At 44.9% G+C, this 20,437-nt stretch overlaps 1 protein-coding gene and 1 pseudogene across 2 annotated transcripts in view; one reads left to right on the forward strand and one right to left on the reverse strand.

Annotated features, from left to right (window-relative positions):
- The window catches only part of LOC310788797 (uncharacterized protein), a gene marked incomplete at its 5' end in the record, with an annotated part of 54,971 nt that overhangs the window by 22,724 nt on the left and 11,810 nt on the right, over positions 1 to 20,437 (reverse strand). Inside the window, 3 exon segments of the mRNA XM_083650371.1 lie at positions 3,312 to 3,392; positions 5,805 to 5,911; positions 9,971 to 10,093. Coding sequence (XP_083506497.1) covers positions 3,312 to 3,392; positions 5,805 to 5,911; positions 9,971 to 10,093 — 311 coding nt within the window.
- On the forward strand, positions 7,222 to 7,942 carry LOC310789500 (acyl-protein thioesterase 2 pseudogene; annotated as a pseudogene). The gene has a single exon. The product of its transcript is annotated as an acyl-protein thioesterase 2 pseudogene (transcript).

Consider the following 20,437-nt stretch of genomic DNA (forward strand, 5'->3'; position numbering starts at 1 on the left):
TGTCACCCACTGGTTTGTGAACTGCCGTTCTGAAACCTTGTGTTTGGCATTTTGACCGTGTGGTTGTTTTTTGAGCCAGAAGCAGCTAGCACAACACCAGGGTTTTCTCACAGAGCCACAGCGCCCCCTGCTATTAGTCCGTGTCGTGATCAGCCAGCTGCGCTGTCACTGGACAGGCGACCTGTCAATCACGCGGCACGCGCCAAAACATAGTCTCCTTTATTGTCTATTTTACTCTAAATGCGACCATAATTTACTAAAAGAACATCATTCAGTGTTTTTTTGCTGACCCCCCCTTCCTTTCTCTCCCCAATTGTACTTGATCAATTTCCCTCCCTGCTACCCCGGTCGCTGCTCCACCCTCTGCCGATCTGAGGAGAGCCGTAGACTAGCACCATGCTTCCTCCGACACATGCGCAGTTGCCGGCCGCTTCTTTTCACCTGACAGCGGGGAGCTTCACCGGCAGGACGTAGCACGGCGGAGGATCCCGCTATTCCCACCAGTTCCCTTCCGCCCCAACCAGGCTCCTCGACCGACCCGATGAGGCGCTAGTGCAGCGACCAGGACACATGCCCTCAATCCGGCTTCCCACCGGCAGACACAGCCAATGGTGCCTGTGTGGACGCCCGACCGAGCCGGCGGCAACACGGGGGCGCGAACCTGCGACCCTCGTGTTAAAGAAGACTAGTGATTTACTGAGGTCATAAATCAAGTGAGAAGTTGGGTCATTTTTTCCCATCGACTTCTATCTAATCTGACTTCTCTTTGCAGCCACACACTGTAAAGCCCAGTTTAAACCAAAGATTCACGACGAAACTCGATGCAACTTGCAACTGCTTGGAACGACTTGCAACCAGCCCCTGCGACTTGACAAGCTGAATTGCTGGTGACGCCATCAGCCGGCTGGAGTCGATATGAGACGGGCTAGTTTACACCTCTGCAACTTTTCCCTGCAACAGTTTTGTCTCGTTGTGAATCGTTGGTCTAAACTGGCCTTAAAGAACAGGGAAATTAACCCTTTTTTGAAGCAGGCTGTAGACATGTATTTCTGCTGTAAATTTGGGCATTTTAACATGGGGGTCTAAGGGAATTGACTTGCGTTTGGAGCCTCAAGTGGCCATGTGAGGAACTGCAGTTTTTGGCACTTTCGTGTTGGCTTCATTTTTCAGCCCTGGAGGTTGCCGCTCAGGACTTAGTCTGACTTGTACTTTGATGACTTGAAACGGTTTCTTAAGTCTTGACTTGAGATCTTGTGTTTGGGTAAATGACTTTGATTGGAAATTATTTGCTCCAGCAGACGACTGAATAAAATGTTTCTGAATTTGTATGGAATGATTGAATGTACTGAAGTTTAAACTGATTCTATACTCAAACTCATGATGCAAACTCATGATGCTCATGATGCTCTTACTTCAGGAATACACAGCCTGAAATAGCCTTGATCAAAGAGAACCCGCTCATGCTGCAGTCCAGAGCCATGTAGATTGTTCTGGCTGCAACTGACGGTGCGTACGAACACAGTCAATCCGCGCACACAACTGAGTCCTTCTGCCTCTGTCTGTCTGTCAGCATAGTTTCTCCACATGATTAGCCGCTAGAAAAGCAGCAGCGCGACACTGAAAAGCCAAACCTTTCACTGCAGTCCGCGTGTGGCTTCTCCATGTTGCGCTGCCTGGGAGGCGGCGCACCAAAAGCATTCCGAAAATAGACGCTTGGTGCGAGGCTGTGTGTTACTAGTGTGGGGAGGAGTTTTCAGCTGAGGGGGGGGAGGGGGGGTGGGGCACGCAGGGCAGGACACAACTACACCACATCACTACATCAGAAAATATTATCTAGAGTCAGTGAATGTGCTTGAAATGCTGCATTTCACAAAAGGCTGAATATCTCAGCTTATAATTTGAAATGCCTGAAAACGCTGAAAACAACCTATCTTCTCCGGCTCATAACTAAAGAACGGAAAATGGTATCAATAAACTTTTTTTTGCTGATGATACAATAGAGTCTCCTTGTTCTTTTTGCGTGTTCGGTGTTTACATAGTAATATCACACAATATTCTGTGGGCCTCGAGAAATCACTGAAAACGCTCTGAAAACTCTGGCACTGGGAGCGTCCGTTCTCCAAAAGTGGCTGGCACTCAATGAGTTAAGATCATATAAATTGATACTGGACTATTGATCTGTCCTGTCCTGACTTAAAGGAACACTCTGCCCATTTTCAACCAGATTTGTATCATTAGAACATCAGTAGTATATCAGAAAACTGTAAACTGTTTTGAAGTCTGTCATTTAATTTGACAGTTATTGAGTGTTAAAGTGTGGACCAGTGACATCACTGGTCCACACTAACTCAAATTAATAACTCATTAACTCAAATCAACTCTCAATAACTGTCAAACTAGATGAATGATGAATAGTTTGACAGTTATTGAGAGTTGATTTGAGTTAATGAGTTATTAATTTGAGTTAGTGTGGACCACTGATGTCACTGGTCCACACTTTAACACTCAATAACTGTCAAATTAAATGACAGACTTCAAAACCGTTTACAGTTTTCTGATATACTACTGATGTTCTAATGATACAAAGCTGGTTGAAAATGGGCGGAGTGTTCCTTTAAGACAGACTTAGGAGCAACGTTGAATTGCTCACAAATCGATGTCCATCTGGGTTATTTTGATTTTCTAAAATTCAAAAAATATGTAAAATGAAAACACACACGTGCGTGCGCGCCTGGCATGTGTGTATAGTAGCCTACACTATAACCTGCACTATAACGACACAGACGTAACACACGCGTGGGGGCGCGCGCACACACACAGAGGGATGAAACGATAACCGATTTTAATGATAACCGTGATAAAATTCCTTACGATAACCGTGATAAAATTCCTTTCGATAACCGTGCGCTTTGAAAAACATGGTAAATATCTTCCATCATCAACCCAAGTTGGCAACCGTCTCCCAGATGCAAATGCGCAGCCTTGGAGAAAATATTTCACCGAGTGTATCAATCCTTTTTGGGTCTGAGTTTTCAATATAAAACTTGGTGAAATGATTTCTGTGAGTGTATTAGTACTTTTTGAACATTTTCAGCACATTTTAACGATACCATTATAATACTGATAACCGTGATAATTTTTGTCACTATAATCGTGATATGAAATTTTAATATTGTTTCATCTCTACACACACACACACACACACACACACACACACACACACACACACACACACACATACACACACACACACACACACACACACACACACGCACACCCTTGTGGAGGTCCGGAGTGTGAAGGTACAGTACCTGGAGCACGGAGTTCAGTACTTCCTGGTCCAGATCCTCCAATCAGAGCCGAGTTAGCAGAATCCAGCTGGGCGTGAGGGACTGGGTGAGAGACAGCAAACACAATATGGTTTGAATGTTTATACATAACATTAAATGTTCTTCCACTTATTTTACAATTTTCCATCTTGTAAAATGTTTTGGCAAATTGACAAAGACATTGCAGTCAAAATGAAGAAATCCTGACTGGGGAAGAGGGAGAGAGGAAGAGTTTGTGTCCCATGGTGCTCTGAATTCAGTATCAGAGCTCGTCCACCCAGATAAGAAGAAACTTCTGCAGGAAAAACACTGGAGTTTTGTTGTTGAGAAACACTGAATACTGGCACAGCTAACAGAGGGGCGGAGTGAGGCGAGGAGAAACGGAGCAGGAGAGAAGAGAGAGGGAGAAGGACAGAGAGAGTCCTCCACATATCTGTAAACCAGGTGTGCCCAATAGTTAGATTGTGATTTACCGGTAGATCTCGGGCCATCAATAAGTAGTTTGCCAAAGAAATCCAAAATGTATTATATACAATATTTTTTTATTTATAATAATGCATAAACTAAATCCCACTCATGTATAGCAAACTCAGTATCTACAGTATCTAACGTTATAACATTATTAAATAATGTTAAATAAATAATATCATACTGTTATAATGTGCTAAATATGTATTTGGGGAGGGACAAGGGGGAAAAGAAGTAGCTCGCGACTCGTTTTATTTTTTGTCAGTAGCTCTCATCCTAAAAAAGTTTGTGTACCCCTGTGGTAAACACTCCACTCCCCCAACACACACACACACACACCCCACCCCGCACACACACACACACACCCACCCCACCCCGCACACACACACCCCGCCCCCCGCACACACACACACACACACACACACACACACACACACACACACACACTCACACACACACACACACACACACACACACACACACACACACACACACACACACACACACACACACACACACACACACACACACACACTCAGGCAGAATGTGGAGTGAATGGAGCTGCCGAGCAGAGGTCGATTAAAAATAGAAGCGAGCAGAGATAAATAGAACAGAGTAAAGGAGGGAAAAGCCAGTGGAGTTTTACTGCCCGCACACATTAGGATTAGACTGTTGTGATGCCATTATTCAGTTTTAACCATCAATAATTGTTCCTTTTCTCATTAGAGTAAATACTGTATATTTATTTAGATTTGTCAATTATTTGTGCTGTTATGTTATTAGCTTAGCGATACTTTTTTACATCAAAAGTCCCACGTGTTTTTGTTGGCCAGGAAAGCAGCAGCAGCAGCAGCATCGCATTTTAAACTTTTATATCGCACTCTCAACCCGTGTTTCTCCACCACTGCGTCTCTTCCCCCTCCCTTTTCCCTTCTTCTCTCACGGCGCTGTGTCAGGCCACCAGCCAAAACAAAATGGAAACTTCCAGGTAAAAATTTCAAACTAATGTCATTTATTGCTTTTTTTTTCTCGGCATATTCCGTCAATGTAAAATAATTCACCGTTAAGAAAGTCGAGTTTCAGGCTGTGGCAATCACTGAATCTCAGTCTGACTCATGCTCGAAAAGGGGCGGCAACTCAGGAGGACGAGAAGCAGGGTCGGAAAATCACGGGTTGGACCACCGCCAAGATTTATATGGCCAGCCGGAGGAGAGCCGCCGCGTATAAACCCACCTCACCTGCAGGGTCGCTCTATCGGCTAAACGGCCCGGCTTGGAAACTTTTACACTGAAGAAAATCCCACTAGTTTGTGGATATTAGTGGGATTTTTGGCCAGTCTAAAAGGGGTTCTCACTTCTACACCAGCTTCTACACTGCTGCCACGTTTCTTGAAATATAGCTAAATCCTGCATCACCCAAAATGTTATTCACATAAAAAGACTATCATTCACACAATGCTAATTAATTTAGAGAACTGCATCTTGGCCTGGAGACATCAAATGGAATGCAGTGTTTTTGCTAACGACAGTATACTGTAACCTGCGATACTTGCCATAACAGCTCTACATGACATGTAAACATGACTGAGGGATGGCTAACATTACAATGCTAACTTTAGCTGCCTGGTACAAGTAGCCAACTCACTTGCTACGCAAACTATAACATTTCATTTTCACATGTTTGAAAAGGGGATTGATTCTCTAGTCTACTACTAATGACCACCATGCCATGAATTTGGCAACAACAACAAAAACAACAAGAATCCCAGAAATCGAAGGGGGCAGTTTGCCCGCTCAGTTTCGATGGGCATGACGCCCGCCCGTCCGTCCACCCACCCAACCGCCCGCCCACCCAACCGCCCGCCTTTTATGTTAGGACCAACTGCTTTAAGGTTAAAGGACAGTTTAGGGTTGGGACCTGGTTGTGACTCAAGTCATTTGGTCCAAGTCTTAAGCAACTCCCAAGTTGTTTTTTCTTTGGGCAACTCAAGTCAAGTCACTTCCTCACCTGTGTCCTCACAGTTGTCCCCTCCGTGTCCCGGACAGCAGCGCCACAGCAGAGCCGTGAAGATCTTCTGCTTCTCTCGGTACACCGGCCGTGTGGACAGCTTGTACCTGCACGCACGCACACACACGCACACGTACACGTACACACACACACACGCACACACACGCACACGTACACGTACACACACAGACAGACAGACAGACAGACAGACACACACACACACACACACACACAAAGTTTTTCAGGAAGCTTCCTGGAACTGCATACATTTCTTCCGATTTGTTTTGTGATTTTTTTGTGATTGTCTTTCTATATAGCTTTTGTCTTCTACTATTGCTACTATTCCTCATTTGTAATAGCAGCAGTAGCTTTGATTTCAAAGGTGGAGGGGACACATTTTATACAGGCCCACATTCTCAGGCCCAATTTAGTTTTTTAATGTTTTTCTCAAATTTTTGCCATTTGAAGCCAGATTTAGAGGGAGATCACATTTTAAATTAACATTTGGATTAGACTGTTGTGATGTCATTCTCCAGTTTTAACCATCAAATTTGCTCCTTTTCTCATTCAGGTAAATACTGTATATTTATTCTGAGATTTCGGTCAATTATTTGCGCTGTTATGGTTATTCGTTTAGTGACTCACTTCTACACTGCTGCCACTTTTCTTGAAAAATAGCAAAATCTATTAACGCATTCTATAAACGCAAATTAATTTAGAGAACAAACCTGTTATTTTCTCATTTCAAGTAATAAGGGCTGCATTTAAAAAGAACATAGCATAGGGGGGGGTATGGTTGCAGGGCCGAGTAAGAGATGTGATGTGATTGGGCCAGCCCAGACACAGAGGGGGAGAGCTGGGCCTAGTAAGAGATGTGATTGGGCCGGCCCAGTGTCACTCAGTATACTTCTCCTGGGCCGGTCGCTGGAAGATGGGGCAACCACATGGTCCTAGTGCCTGCTGTTTCTCAGTTTTTTTAACATAACTTTAGTTTTTGAACTTCAAAAAGTACAGGGGTCCAATACTGCCTTCTTAAAAAGTAAGGGAGGAGGGGGCGACATGTCCCCTGTGTCTCCCCCCTTCCTATGTCCCTGAATCTGATTACATACTCTGGCTATTAAACTGAAGCTGAATCTGGAAAGCAGCATGAAACGAAGCAGCAGCTCTGTCTCACACAATTGCTCGAGTGACATCACTGGTGACATCATCAATAATGAAATCATCACTGATGACATCACTCACTGGTGATGATATCTTGAGTTGCACCGGTCCTACTTAAGAGCCTCGGCAGGGAAGGATTTATGACATCACTGATGATGCTATAATGTCTATGACATCATCAATGTCTGTCATAAATCACAGGGCGTTACAGCCAGTTTACAGAAGTGGACGTTCCCCTCGTTTAACCTGGGGACAGGAAGCGCACCTCGTACAAGTTTATGTGTGGCAACAACATGTCTGCGCCGCTGCTCGCCAAGGCCGCGACGGTGTCTGCGACGGAAAAGGAGACGGCGGCGGTCATCTTCCTTCACGGGTTGGGAGACTCGGGGCACGGCTGGGCAGACGCCATGACGGCCATCCGCCTGCCGCACGTCAAGTACATCTGCCCGCACGCGCCGCCGATCCCCGTCACGCTCAACATGAAGATGACGATGCCCTCGTGGTTCGACCTCAAGGGCATGAGCCCCGACTCGCCCGAGGACGAAGCTGGAATCAAGAAGGCAGCGGAGAGCATCGTGGCCATCATTGATCATGTGGCCGACAGTGGGATTCCTCCCGAGCGCATCCTGCTGGGTGGCTTCTCTCAGGGCGGGGCCTTGTCCCTGTACACCGCCCTCACTTGCCGGCATCAGCTGGCGGGCGTGGTGGCTCTCAGCTGCTGGCTACCGCTCCACAAGAGTTTCCCGCCGGAGTCGAGTGCCGGCGGCTACAAGAACGTGCCTATCCTGCAGTGCCACGGCGAGATGGACGACTTGATCCCCGTGCAGTTCGGGGCCATGACAGCGGAGAAACTCAAGACCATAGTCAACCCTCAGATGACCACCTTCAGAACCTACCAAGGGCTCTTCCACAGCTGCTGTCCTCAGGAGATGGCAGCTGTAAAGGAATTCATGGAGAAGCAGTTGCCGCGGATCTGATCTCACCTCATCTCCAATCTCACCTCTTTTTTCTACCTTTATTTATACAGGGGTGAGTCTCACTGAGAGCAATGCTCTCTATTTCAGGAGCACCCTGTTCACATTCACACACGCATTCATACCTGGAAGCTGACCAGTACAACCACAGTCTGATCTGCTGGCCACTGAGCAGCTCCACTGGAGCGGTTGGGGTTAAGGGGCCTTGCTCAAGGGCACCTCAGTGGTGGTAATGAGGGAGGTGCAAGCGCTGCCTTTTCACTTTCCCCGCACCCAGATTGATAGTGCTGGTCCCGGGGATTGAACCGACGACCTTCCGGTCGCTTCTCTAACCGTTGGGCCACTGTAGCCCCTGTCTGTGCAGGCTGCAGGCTGCAGCGGTGGCTGAGCGATTTATGTCCATGATGATGGTGTATTCTTTTTTTGACCGCGACCACATGACACATGACACATGACACATGACAAAAACATGTCAAGCTCATCTGCAAGCGTGCCGCGCATGAAAGTGAAAGAGAGAGGGATGTATTGATGGCTCCACATGTTTAGATCAAGAACTAAGCTACGACAGAATCCGACACGTTCCATGTGTTATGGGGGTGATCTGACACGTTCCATGTGTTATGGGGGTGCCCAGTGATCCAAGACCTTTGGAGGCGGGTCCATGAAGGTATCATAGAAATCACTGAGGACAACTTTGAGTTTGAGCCAAGGCTGTATATATGCTGGGTGACCCTCTACAGGTTGCCCATTGTAGTGCGGCCGATTTGATTCAGACTTGCATCATGGTGGGTAGGCAGGTTCTGACACCAGGGAGCCCCACCCTTTCAAGACTGGTCCACTGAAGTCGCCAAAGTAGCCTCTCAGGAGGAAATGTCCTATAGAAGCACTGCCAGGCAGGAGAAATATGTTGAATAATGGGGGAACTATATTGTATACCTGACTTCGGGTAACGGGGACTAACCACTTGGGACTGGTAGCACGACAGATATGTGGCTTGGAATATTTCAGACAACCTGGCATACTACTATTAATAGTGGACCCTTTATGGCATTTTCCCCCCATTATTATACTTTTTTTCCTTTCCCTAAAATGAATATTTTTGCATTTTTATTTTTTGTTTGCCTCTGTAAAGAGCTTTGTGGTGTTTTGTTATTCATGTGCTTGTACTGTGTTAAAAAATGGAAAAAACTTGAATAAAATATAAGTCATAAAAAAAAGAAATTGCCACGTGCTTGTCGACAAAAACACCTGCGTCTCATACGGTCCAAATGGATGGCGCCACCCCTCCCTTTCTTCACCTGTCGCACCACCTGTCCCTTCCCACCCTCGCCAACTTTCGGTTTGTTTGTGTCAAAAGAATAATAAAGCTGGATTAAAACAGACTCCAGCCCTCCGCATTGATGTGAAAAAGTGTGAAAAACGAAAGAAATTAGACTTTTGTGATTTTGTTTGCATACATTATTAAATAGGTGCACTGCATACCCAGGTATTTGAACTAAAATAAAAGAAAAGTCATTTTTGGGTTCAGCTCGACTTTAAGAGAGAACTTACGTTCAGCTGGTGCAACAGGCTGCAGGTCACTACTAGTGATGTCCTATCACTGATGATGTCATAATCACTGAGATGTGCATACTCTGGCAAAGAAGATGTCCTCAGTGATGTTGCTCGAGCAATTGTGATGTCATCAGTGATGCGATCATTGAGTGATGTCAGTGATGTCACTCGACCTATTGTGATGTCAGATCAGTGATGTCATCAGTGAGTGATGTCATCAGTAAGTGATATCATCAGTGAGTCAGTGATGTCACTTGAGCAATTGTGATTTCATCATTGAGTGATGTCATCAGTCATGTCATCAGTGAGTGAAAGACATTGTGAGCAACTAAAGATTTCATAGGGAAGCCACAGTGTGTGTGTGTGTGTGTGTGTGTGTGTGTGTGTGTGTGTGTGTGTGTGTGTGTGTGTGTGTGTGTGTGTGTGTGTGTGTGTGTGTGTGTGTGTGTGTGCGTGCGTGCGTGCGTGCGTGCTCACATGACCAGTTGGCAGTCTGGGGTTCCATTGGGACAGGGACTCTGGGACTTGATGGTGTATTTCTCTGTCCCGCACGCCACCGCCGTGCTGACCACACGGCGCTGCACAAACGCACACCAGTTCCTGTGACACACACACACAGACACACACACACACACAGACACACACACACACACACACACACACACACACACACACACACACACACACACACAGAAAGAGAGAGACACACACACAGAGTGAGGACTTTGATGCAAAGAAGATAACGTCTTGAATGGTACAGGAAGACTATGGAGATAATTGGATCACACACACACACACACACACACACACACACACACACACACACACACACACACACACAAATTCTCCCCAGAGGGTGTAACTGCTTCTGACTCCTGGTGGTCTCCTGCTTCCTGTGTGGGCGGGGTCAGAGGTGGGGGTCAACATGGCGTCCTCTCTGTAACCCTCTGACCAGCTTTAAGGAAACATGATGCAGCTCTCCTGGACGCTGAACGACTTCGCTGTATCCAATTCCGGGCCACTCGGCCACTCGCGTATTGTCCGGTGTTTACTGGCACTTTTTATACGCCGTTCCCAACTGAAAGCCAAGTAACAATCCGTACACATTTCGCAGGGCTTCGTCGAGACCACCGTCGTCGAGTCAAAGTCCAGGGGCCAAATGCATAAAACTGTGTATATTTAGGTGTAGAAATCTGTGTAAACCCAAAAAAAAGCTGTAAATAAAATGTCACCCAAATTCATAATTACATTATCCTTTTTTGCCACAACACACTAGTCAGTCTCAGAAGACTGCGTACCTGGTGCCTGGTGTGATGTACGCACATTCTCACAGCCTGAGGATTTTTATACATTCTGAAACCAGCTTAGTGGCCTTGTGGTTTGAGTGTCCGCCCTGAGACTGGGAGGTTGTGAGTTCGATCCCCGGCCGAGTCATACCAAAGACTATAAAAATGGGACCCATTGCCTCCCTGCTTGGCACTCAGCATCAAAGGGTTGGAATTGGGGGGTTAGATCACCATGTGATTCCCGAGCGCGGCGCTGCTGCCGCTCACCGCTCCCCCAGGGGATGGGTCAAATGCGGAGAACAAATTTCGCACACTCAGGTGTGTGACAATCGTTGGGACTTTACCTTTACCTGTGTGGAAAGTGGTGCAGCACACATGGTTTATACCAGGGATGGGCAACTTTGATGATAGAGAGGGCCAGATGGTGACCGTGCACTTCCACCAGTAGCCTACTGTAACATCATCACCCAATTATAGCTACTGATTTGATGAAAAGGACTGGTAATCCAAGTTTATTATACCAACATTTATATTTTTCTTATTCCAATTGAGTAATTCTTCCATTCAGATGACACCAGAAACTTTGCTCTAGCTTTAAAACTGCCCGCTACAGCAATTTGATGGGGTACATCACCCAAATATGTGATATTAATCAGATTAGTCATGTTGCATGTGCAATGTGCATCCTGGACATAGTTTGTTACAATAGTGTTAGCTCACATGCTAACGTTAAACCGTATGTGGATGGACAATGGTTATGCCATTAGCGTCATGTTCTGTGATGTACAGTCAGATTTAGGTGGTCTAACCTAACCAAAAATCCACCGTGTATTAAAAAAAAAAAAAAAAAGGAAAATTGACCCAGGGGCCACACTGAGTGAGGTTGGGGGCCACCAGTTGCCCACCCCTGGTTTATACATTTGGCCCCAGATTGAGTCATTGGTGAATCGAGTCCGATTCAAGACTGAGATGTGCGCTGTCGCTGCCCCAACGGTACGTGTGCATGCGCCAGCATAAACGCTGTCACTATGTCATTATGTCACTACCATAGATCAACGCGTACATTCAATTGGAAAGACACATGTAATTGTCTCGCACTTGAATAGCATTAAATTTGATGCACTCATAAGCTAGCTACAACTTTTACGTAGAGCTGCAACGATTAATCGATTAGTCGATCGACAGAAAATTAATCCACAACTATTTTGATAATAGATTAATCTTTTTTAGTACAATTTTAAGAGAAAAGGTCAAATTCTTCTTTACTCCTGTATGACAGTAAACTGATGTTATCTTTGAGTTGTGGACAAAACAAGACATTTGAGGGCGTCATCTTGGGCTTTGGGAAACACTGATCGTCATTTGCTACCATTTTCTGACATTTTTTTAGACCAAACAACTAATCGATTAATCGAGAAAATAATCGTCAGATTCATCGATTATGAAAATAATCGTTAGTGGCAGCCCTACTTTTATGTTGGCTAGGTAAGCTAACTGATGTAGGAAACAAACCCATCACGTTTCACATCACATTAGCGAAACTGGCAATATAAATATAATTGCATGAGTGGATACTACTGTACTTTGTTTGCAATAGGTTCACCAAAGCTTGCTAGCAGCAGCTAAAATGGTGCATGCTCGTCTCAGATGGTGTTGACTTAGATCAGGTAGCGACTCAGATGGGGTAGTGACAGGCTACCACTGCTCACGACCCAACTCCTCTTCTGTTGTCCCCTCTGGCGGCCATATTGAAGTCAACAGTTGAACTGACTGACATCCCAAACAGACAGAGAACAGCTTCATCTGGCTTCATTTACACACCACTGTTAGTGGCCTGAGTGTGTGTGTGTGTGTGTGTGTGTGTGTGTGTATGCGCGCGCGCGTGCGCGTGCGTGTGTGTGTGTGCATGCGCACGCAAGAAATTCCACCTCTGTCTGCCCTTTCTTAATGACATGTGTTTAACTACACACTCGTTCACCTCCTGACCCAGCTGTCACACACACACACACACACACACACACACACACACACACACACACACACACACACACACACACATCATTCTGTGTCTTCAGCTATACAACAGACACGCTACAACAGAAAACAGAAATCCGTATATAAATCACGTGCTATCTCACCAGAAGTTCATCATTTAAAATCCAACCGATCCAGCTAGTTAGCTAGTGTGCTAATCAGATGCGTTAACAAGACAGTGATCGTTAGCTGACCAGATAGCACTCTGGTTAGTTAGCTAACAAGCGGACATTATCTAAACACTAAATCAATCAGATGGGTTCAGTGATGGAATGATCAGTTCAGTCAGAAACAGACAGAAATTCCCACATGGAAAGAATCTATATGTACCCTATATGTTTTAATATAGGGCCACATATAGTTTCCCCATATATGGTGCATACATAAAATTGGCCGTTTTCCTATATTATATGTACATATATGTACCTATATGTATAGGTACATATATGTACCTATATGTACATATAATATAGGAAATCGGCCAATTTTATGTATGCACCATATATGGGAAACCTATATGTACATATATGTACCTATATGTAGGATTTTAAATAAAAAAAAATAGCAGCGCACACGGGATTCGAACCCCGTTCTCCAAGGTTCAAGCCGTGCGCTCTAGTGCTGAGCTATACATTTTCTTGTACTAACCAGAGAGCCGGGCACATTATATACTCTCTCGCACACAACGTAGACCACAATTGTCAGCGATCGGGAAGTTATTTTATGTGATGCGTACGATCGTAACAGACTAAAATGATGTTGTGTGTGTGTGTGCATCTATAGTCTGTAGGCTGTACGGCTTCAGAGGTTAACTTCATTTAACACCAGAGACTCAGGAGGTAGGCCTACACAGAGCCTCGTATAGTCTGTTACAATAACATAGTGTGCCCAGAGCACCTCGTTCCGCACTTGGTGCAGACCGGTGCAGACTTGCTTTGGTCTAGTCAGTCACAGCTAGTAAGTACTTGCGCATGCTCGTTGCTGCAGGAACTGAATTCATTATTTTATAGTATTGCGCTAAACTATTAACCATAGTTGTGTCCTGGAAGCTTTTTGCTGGCACCACATAGCCTATAGTCCCATATTTATGATATTTCATGTGACATAAATGCGTTGAAATGTAGTTTTCGTGTAGATCAGATTTCAACTCTCAGTTACACAATAAAAGACAATAAAATGCCAATTCACACACTATCAATATTGTCTCTATTCCAAACTACAACAAATGTTTTAACAATATGATGAACCAAATTGTGTTTTTTTACACGTTTACGTTGTAACCGCATTTTAGCCGGTTGAAAAGAGGGTGAAATTAGGTCTTAGACGTTCAAACCCAATATCACCCAGATTTAAACTAAAAATCAACGTTGAAAAAAAGTTTTGTGCTCGCTGGGTATATATGGATTATGACACAGTGTATACAAACAGATTTGTAAATGACCTATATAGGAGGCATATACCTTGTATTGTGTACATATATGGCCTATATGTGGATATAAAGAAGTGAGACCTATATGACCTGTATTATGAACATATAGGGCCTTTATGTGTATATAAAGAAGCTATATAGGAGACATATATGCCCTGTATGTGCACATATAGTACCTATATGTGGATATAAAGAAGCTATAGGAGACCTATATGCCCGGTATATGCACTTATATGCACCTGAATCTGGCCTATATGCAACCTATATGCGGCATAAATGTGGCCTATATGCGCATATATGCACCTAAATCTGGCCTATATGCAACCTATATGCGGCATATATATGGCCTATATGCTCCTATATGCGCATATATGCACCTAAATCTGGCCTATATGCAACCTATATGCGGCATATATATGGCCTATATGCTCCTATATGCGCATATATGCACCTAAATCTGGCCTATATGCAACCTATATGCGGCATATATATGGCCTATATGCTCCTATATGCGCATATATGCACCTAAATCTGGCCTATATGCAACCTATATGCGGCATATATATGGCCTATATGCTCCTATATGCGCATATATGCACCTAAATCTGGCCTATATGCAACCTATATGCGGCATATATATGGCCTATATGCTCCTATATGCGCATATATGCACCTAAATCTGGCCTATATGCAACCTATATGCGGCATATATATGGCCTATATGCTCATATATGCTGCATATAGGTTGCATATAGGTTGCATATAGTTGCATATATGTTCATATAGATTCTTTCCATGTGGGTTAACGGTTCAATGCCGTTGAGATAAGTAATGTCGACAAGTCTTTTCCAAGGAAAGTAGCTGTGGGCCGCTCAGAAAGTCACTAGAAGTTGCCAGATGACGAGACATGAATTTTGCATATCAATATAATAATGCTGCACTCGTTATGCCCGTTTTAATATTAAAGACGGTAAAGTCATGTTTCAAGATGTGTATGAAATACTCTTACTTTGAATTATAATTTGTGTCTGATGAAAAAGGCCAAATTATCTTGTTAAAATCCTTAAAATTACTTCCCCTCTTTCCCCCTCATTTAAAAATCCAAAGCAACCAATCAGGGTTATCTAAAACATAACTAGCCAATCACAGCATACAACACCGGCTTTCAACACATTCTCACTCGTGACATAATCCTGCCCAATCTGCAGGGTATGACGAGTTGGGAGTGAGAATGCGTTTGGGCTTCAACTGCTGAATTACTGGACAGGGATTGGCTCCAAGATTTGTGATGTCACGAATCTTGCTGGTTGAGGGAGCTACGCTACGCGGTGATCATCAGACCTCTCTTGAATTAGACAAGTGAGTAGAGCTAAACCGGCAAAATCAGCCGTACCAATTTATTGCCAAATGCTTTGGGATTCAACACGTTAACATTGCTTCCACCGGTCAGAGAAAGGATTCAACACGTTAACATTGCTTCCCTTTAAATCAAAATGAACGTCATTGAAATCTATCAACACTTCGAGTGTACCATCACAGGGCACTTGTGTAAGCAGAAGAGTTGGATTGACGACGGTGTACGGGAGGTTGAGTTACTTTTCAAGAGAGACCGTCTTGATCGATCAGAGAGGAGAACAGAAGAGCTGTGTGCCAGGAGTTATAGGCAACTTTTGGCGAGCGTCTTGGCTAGGTTTTTTCCGATCCCTGGAAATTGATCGGATGTTGGATTTGGATTCTTCCTGACGAGGAAGTGGCGAGCCAACCCTTGAACCTGACCATCTCCTTATCCAAGGAGTTTGGACCCCAACCACCCCGCGGATTCCGCCCGCTTCACTCTCACCAGTGTGGTAGGCCGTGGAACCACACTAAATAGTGTGACATTGACGACACGAAGTGCACTTAAAAAATGGACTGACTAAACTGATATTGACTTGACTTAAAGCACTCTACCATTCAAAGGAACTGCACTTGAAAACTTGGAACTGAAGGAACTTTGAGTTTTTCTTAAAGGGACATTGCCATATTTTTGATCTCTAGGTTTTGGGCCCTATGGTTAACTGTTCTATAACCCTAATTTAGCTATACATACAGAGAGACGGTTACATATATTATCAGCTTTATTCGATGCATTCAAACATAGGGCGAGCCTCCTTCCTGGCTATTCATTGGCTACATGTCACACATTTTGGACCTCCGCTCGCTGGCACCACTCTCTCACTAGACTGCTCTGTCCACAGTGAGTCAAGTACAGGAAGTCATGTGACAGGAAGTCACGTGACAGGAGCCAAAACAGGCCCAGAACCGGCTTGGATCTCAACTTTAACGACTCAACATGAAACATGACTTTCATCGTTCATCACTTTGTTTCATTTTGCTCTCTCATCTTTACTCCAAATGGAGGAGACTCAACCTGGAACCAAATTCTTCAAATAAATAGGACTACCTGAAGACACACACGCACGCGGGCGCACGCACACACACACACACACACACAGGCGCACGCACGCACACACAGGCGCGCGCACGCACGCACACGCACACACACACACACACACACACACACACACACACACACACACACACACAGAGTAAGGTTTCAATCAGAGGTAGAGTCACTAACCAGCTGTAATGAATAGAGTTCACTGTAAACAGTGGGGCACCGGGACAGGGGCCTGTGTGTGTGTGTGTGTGTGTGTGTGTGTGTGTGTGTGTGTGTGTGTGTGTGTGTGTGTGTGTGTGTGCGCGTGTGTGTGCATGTGCGTGTGCGTGTGTGTGTGTGTGTGTGTGTGTGTGTGTGTGTGTGTGTGTGTGTGTGTCGCGTGCAATCAGGTCACAGGGTGATAGAACGTCCGATGAGGTGTGTTTGGTGTTTTGACTGGGTCACCCTGCTGCACCCCTGACTAACTGCGTGCGCTCTCGGATGAGAGAGAGGAAGAGAGGGGACAGAGACACAGAGAGAGTTGGGGGGAGAGTGAGAGAAAATGGGAGAGAAAGTGTGAGAGACGGAGAGAAAGAGAGAGAGAGAGAGAGAAAAGGGAGAGAAAGAGAGGGAGAGAAAGAGAGGGAGGGAGAGAGAGAGGGAGTGAGAGAAAGTGTGAGAGATGGAGAGAAAAAGAGAGAGATTAGAGAGAGAGGGAGGGAGAGAGAGAAAAGGAAGAGAAAGTGTGAGAGATGGAGAGAAAGAGAGAGAAAAGGGAGAGAAAGTGTGAGAGACGGAGAGAAAGAGAGAGAGAGAAAAGGGAGATCAAGTGTGTGTGTGAGAGAGGGAGAGTTATTGACCTCTAATCCCTCTGCCTCAGTCTCAAAGCCAGACCAAACAAAGACCAAAGAATCCACTGTGTGTGTGTGTGTGTGTGTGTGTGTGTGTGTGTGTGTGTGTGTGTGTGTGTGTGCGCGTGCGTGTGTGTGTGTGAGTGTGTGCGCGCACATGCGTGTGTGTGTGTGTGTGTGTGTGTGTACATGCGCGTGTGTGTGTGTGTGTGCGTGCACGCGTGTGTGTGTCAAAAGAGAGCAAATTAAGACAGAATACCATGGCTGTTTCCATGGCAACAGGCCAATTAACAAGCACACCCACAAATTTCAAGACTTTTCTCTCGTTGCGATTGCTTTGAAATCTCTCACACACACACACACACACACACACACACACACACACACACACACACACACACACACACACACACACACACACACCTAGTCCTAACCCAATTCTAACCTAACTCTTAGTTAAAACCAAGTCTTTATCCTTCAAACAGCACAACGCCAACTTCCCAGGTATAAAACTCACATTGGTCCCCACTAAGCAGTGTTGGGGAGAGTAGTTCAACTACATGTAGTTGAACTACATGTAGTTGAACTACGTAGTTTAACTACATTTTGCAGTAGCTTGCTGGTAGTTCAACTACATTCATATTTGTGTAGTGAGTCAAGTAGTTCAACTACTTTTTGGGCTTTTTTTGTAGTTTTCCATACTCAACCTACAAACTACATTTTTGGGCAATAAAATGAAATGAATATATATATTTTATATTTTACCATTATTGGTGAACCAGAACCCCCTTTGACAAGACTGCCCATTTTTCTTCCATCCTGGTCGCTTTGAAGGTAGCATAGACCGTGAAGACCATAGATATAAACACGTGTTTATATCTATGGTGAAGACAGCCTCTGCCTCTGTTTGGCTTGCCTTGATATCGTTACCCTGAGTGGCCGTTCACACCATACGCTGAAGCAACGCTCAACCTACGCTGAACCCACAAGTTTCATTTAACAGCCGCGTGCGTGTCACGCCGAAGCCTCGCTCAAGCGATCGTTCAGGATTCAGTCCTATTTTCCAAAGCGTGACGCGTGAAGCTTGAAGCTGCCAGGCGTGAAGTCAATGGGAGTTGTGGGCGGGTTCAAGGCGCGCTGAAGAGGCGCTGAGAGGAAAAGAGAAGGCTTCTTGTGTGAACGGTTAAGCGTCAGCTCAGCTTAAGCCTGCCTCAAGCTTCAGCTCTGCTCTCGTTAGGCGTCCTGTGTGAACAAAGGCTAACCTTAACCAATGCTAAGGCAAGACACCCAGCCTATACTTGCCCTGAGATTCTTACAGTAATGTTAAACAATCCTAGTGCTTGAATGCTACGCAGGGTGGGTCATGCCACGAAAGTAGGTAGTGTGATCCATAAACATGACCACATGTGACAGCGTCACCATGGACACACCTCCTGATGACGCACCATGGCCATATTTAAGTAAATACATGAGGTTGACTAGCTCTACAGACAAAAGCTGTTTTTACATGTGAGCTATGCAAACCGGAAGCAGTTCCGTGTAGACCAGTGTTCAAGCTAAGCGCGACAAGCTGTTCATACTGTACTGTCTTTTATTTTCAATATTTTTTAACAACGTACGAACAAGACAAACAAACAGACTCAGACACAGGAAAAGAAAAGAAAAAAAAAGAGATCAAAATTCAGTATTAAGTCATGTTATCAGTGACGTAAGGTGCTTATATTCACCTTATTCTTTGCCCACACATGGACGCTTCCGCATTACGTCATTTCGTAATAGTATTTCCGTTTTAGACTTGCCAAAAGCCCCGCAGGCAAGATGGCCGCCCACACTCCCCTCCTAAACTGGCAGAATTACTCCCCCATAAACTAACATATCTTGGCCAATAAGTATGTAACATACAAAATAAAACAACCCGTAATATCTTAATTTTATGTAGAATGCAGAGGACATGTAACTGTTTAGTTAAACTTGCATTCCAGGAATATTGTGCTCTAAAGATGACGTTAGTGGAGTCGAGACTTTTTCGTCCTGAAACCCACATAGGTTGCGCCAGGCGTAACCTATGTGGGATTCGAAATAACGCATCCGAGATAGAAACGTTATGAATATAGCCACGTTATAAACAACAAACTAACGCTGGTGATCCATATGGAAACAGTGTTACTCGAAATGGTTAAAAGTTATATCAATTTGGTCATTCAGTGGCATTTTACTGCCATATAACATAACTAACTAGCGGCTAATATTAGCCACAGTAGGCAACTAGCGCTGAACCGGAAGAACAAATACGTTTGCGTTGAACGCGGAAGAGAGAAAAGTGGGCGTGGTGAATACTTGTAAGAGGTAATGTGTTCGGGATCCCACACAGGGGGTCCGTGAGGAACCAGCAGACAAAGATGGAAAGTTCTGCCTCCAGCTGAAGGGTTATTTTGTAGGCCTTAAGGCTGGCTCACACTACAGGATTTTCGGGCCGATTTATGCCCGATTCACCACTCCCGAGAATCGGAGGAGAAATCTGGCCTGGCAGCATGCCAAGCTTGGTCGGGCCCGACTTTCGGCACCGATTATCTTGTAGTGTGAGCTGTTTGCAGATCCAATCTTAACCCTCCCGATCTGCTCAAAGCCTCATCGGGGCCGTCCCGATCATATCAAACATGTTTGATATTTAGGACTGAAAATCTGCGCGAATACATCATTCTGCTGCTGCGGGAGACTCCCGTCATTATCGTTAACTGACGCGGCTCATTTGATGCGCTGCACTGCAGGTATCAGATAGGCTACCAAATACCAACAGCACAGAACCATGAGTATTTGGGGGGAAAATGTCACTAATTTATATCACAATGAATGACCAATGAATAAAAAGTTGTTATATCGTAGTTTTGAGCCCCTGCCAGTCAGAGGCTGTAATCTCCTACCTGT

The sequence above is a fragment of the Poromitra crassiceps genome (assembly GCF_964638095.1).
Source record: "Poromitra crassiceps genome assembly, chromosome: 14".
NCBI classification, from domain to species: domain Eukaryota; kingdom Metazoa; phylum Chordata; class Actinopteri; order Beryciformes; family Melamphaidae; genus Poromitra; species Poromitra crassiceps.